The sequence below is a fragment of the Tasmannia lanceolata genome, unplaced genomic scaffold (genome assembly GCF_043159265.1).
Source record: "Tasmannia lanceolata isolate RefF3 unplaced genomic scaffold, GAP_Taslan_0.1 ptg000015l, whole genome shotgun sequence".
Classification (NCBI taxonomy): domain Eukaryota; kingdom Viridiplantae; phylum Streptophyta; class Magnoliopsida; order Canellales; family Winteraceae; genus Tasmannia; species Tasmannia lanceolata.
Window position 1 is genome coordinate 36,461,582 of NW_027518692.1, and position 3,111 is coordinate 36,464,692.

Genomic DNA, 3,111 nt, shown 5'->3' on the forward strand with positions numbered 1-3,111 from the left:
GGAAGTTTGAATTCAGGACCTTTGCTATCATACCATGTGAAACTACCAATTACTCCAAAATAGTGGTATCTTATTCAAACCATCAGTATCCACACATGATTTCGAGAGTCATGATGATATTACTGAAGAACGTCTTTATCAGAACATTTTTGCTTCTCACTTCGGGCAATTAGCAATAATCTTTCTGTGGACTTCCGGAAATCTGTTTCATGTAGCTTGGCAAGGAAATTTTGAGTCATGGGTACAGGACCCTTTACATGTAAGACCTATTGCTCATGCAATTTGGGATCCTCATTTTGGTCAACCAGCTGTAGAAGCCTTTACCCGAGGGGGTGCTCCCGGCCCAGTGAATATCGCTTATTCCGGTGTTTATCAGTGGTGGTATACAATTGGCTTACGCACCAATGAGGATCTTTATACTGGAGCTCTTTTTCTATTATTTGTTTCTGCCATATCCTTAATAGCGGGTTGGTTACACCTACAACCCAAATGGAAACCAAGCGTTTCGTGGTTCAAAAATGCTGAATCTCGTCTCCCATGCCTCAAATGCACTATCCTCTTTGCCCCTCTTAATTTTGAATCCACCATCACTTGGTTTCATCAGTTTGAACATGATGGCTTCTTTACTGACCACATCAAAGCCGGCGAGCAAAATGTCTATCTTCCTTTTTTCAATAAAAAATCATCTACAAAGCTTCATTAATTCTTGCCATATAATTCTCGCAAAGCGACCTATGTAGTAAAATAACGAATCACTGTCGGGGACGTATATTAAAATGTAGTAGAAGACATATAGCATTAACTGTGAAGCACCACATACCGCTTCCAATCCACTCAAAATCAAGTATAAGAGGTCGGGGCGGATGACGGCGTCAGCCGTCCAACAAACACCATTTGCGAAAGAGAGAGAGAGAGAGAGAGAATGAGACAAGGCCTATGTTGTACATGATATGGAAGAGAAGATTGTGGCGGATTTCTCACCATTTCCGTACTTGGTTCCATACAGAGCGAAACTTTTCAACAGCATCTGGTGGGTTGTTTTATGGGTTCTTGACCTAAACAGCCTTTTGGGCATAGCCATCAATTGTGCAAGCGTAGTCATGGAGATCTTCTCCATCTCCGCATACTTCATATGCTCTTGAAGAGACCAAAAGATTGGAGCCTTAAAATTCTTGGAACATAATTGATGTTTATGGTCTTAGTCATTGCTGTTGTTCATAATCTCGAACAACATTTATTGGGTGATAAATATTACGTGCGTTGTTTGGCATCTTCATGTATGCCGCCCTTCTCTTTGTCATGAGAATAGCAATACAAGGAAAGAACATGAGGCCTGTGCCATTCTCTCTTTCTCTCTATCTCTCTCTCACCATTTTCGCAAATGGTGTTTGTTGGACGGCTGATTCCGTCATCCGCTCCTACCTCTTGTACTTGATTTTCTCTCTTCAATTTTTTTTTATGTTGAATGTTTTTGTCTCGTCTTCTCTTCTAATTCGCTTTCCTTTTTTGTTTGTGCCTTGTGGGAATGAATACTCGTTTTTTTTTTTTTTTGAAGAAAGAGAGAAGTAAACATATTCTCACTTTGTAATAATACATAGGAATCAATGTATCATCTCTTATTCATAATTCATTCCCCTCTCCTACATGGTTTGGAGTCACATTATGAGATACTTTGGTCCATCATGGATCATGCCAAAAGTCTCATGTTCTTTGCGGATGATGGCGTCAGCCGTCTAATAAACACTATTTGCGAAAATGGAGAGAGAAAGAGAGAGAGAGAGAGAGAGAGATAATGTGGCACAAGCCTCATGTTATTTACCTGTATAGCTATTCTCATGACAAAGAGAGGGACGGCATACATGAAGATGTCAAATAACGCACACAGTATTTCTGCAACCAGTAAACATTGTTCGAGATTAAGAACAACAGCAATGATTAGGGCTATAAACATCAATTCTGCTCTAAGAATTTTAAGGCTCCAATCTTTTGGTGTCTTTTAGAGCATATGAAGTAAACGGAGATGTAAAAGATCTCCATGACTACACTTGCACAATTGATGACTATGACCAAAAGGCTGTTTGGGTCCAGAAGCGAGAAAACAATCAATCTTATGCTGTTGAAAATTTTAGCCATATATGGAACCTTATACGGAAATGGTGAGAAATCTGCCACCAATCTTTTCTTCCATATCATGTACAACATAGGCCTTCTCTCTCTCTCTCTCTCTCTCTCTCTCTCTCACCGTTTTCACAAATGGTGTTTCTTGGACGACTGACGTTGTCATCCGCTCCAACCTTTAGTACTTAATTGTGAGTGGATTGGGAGCAGTATCTGATGCTTCGTAGTTAATGCTATATGTCTTCTACTACATTTCAATATACGTCCCCTACAACAATTCGTTATTTTACTACATAGGTTGCTTTGCGAGAATTATATGACAGGAATTGATGAAGTTTTGTAGATGGCTTTTTGTTGAAAAAAGGAAGATGGACATTTTGATCGTGAGCTTTGATGTGGTCAATAAAGAAGCCATCATGTTCAAAGTGATAAAACCAACTGATGGTGGATTCAAAATTAAGCGGGGCAAAGAGGAAAATGCATTTGAGGCATGGGAAGATACTGATAGTTTGAATAAGATACCACTATTTTGGAGTAACTGGTAGTTTCACATTGTATCAGAGCAAAGGTCCTGAGTTTAAACCTCCTTGATGTCAAAAATCCACATGCAACGGTCAACCTTGAAAATTCAACATAAAATCTCTTCGTAGTGCCCACATGAGTAGATCTATAATAACCCTTAAGATGTGCATGAAGCTAAAAGAAACGCCATGTTACCTTGAAAAATTGAAAATACAATCTGTCATTGGATCTCACATGTTGATATCCATGACAGCCCTGAAGGTGTAATCGAAGCTGAACCACCCAGGGCTCTCTCTCTCTCTCTATCTCGGCTCTCTCTCTCGATGTTGGTTGAGAGCTAAAGGATTCCTTCGTCCAGTCTCTCAGCATTGTCCACCTATGGATACGGCATTTCGTAATGCTGAGCTCGCAAGTCTAAGCAAATCTCCTATGGCCAGCTCAGTCATTTCACCTTGGCAATCTCTGTGTCTA

General features: G+C 40.0%; 1 protein-coding gene across 1 annotated transcript; it reads right to left on the minus strand.

The window, feature by feature from the left end:
* Nucleotides 1-682: 682 nt before the first annotated feature.
* LOC143891974 (bidirectional sugar transporter SWEET4-like) lies at nt 683-2,193 on the minus strand. Its single transcript, XM_077396459.1, has 2 exons — nt 2,017-2,193; nt 683-934 (listed from the first exon to the last, which is right to left on the minus strand). The coding sequence occupies exons 1-2, from the start codon at nt 2,191-2,193 to the stop codon at nt 683-685; spliced, it is 429 nt and encodes a 142-aa protein (XP_077252574.1).
* Nucleotides 2,194-3,111: the final 918 nt, after the last annotated feature.

Bases quoted from the DNA above. Each gene is read 5' to 3' on its own strand.
- LOC143891974 (XM_077396459.1), bottom strand. From the start codon at position 2,193: ATGATATGGAAGAAAAGATTGGTGGCAGATTTCTCACCATTTCCGTAT. The intron at 935-2,016 runs GTTTACTTCATA...TGTACAACATAG, and splicing joins TGGAGATCTTTTACATCTCC to GCCTTGTCTCATTCTCTCTC.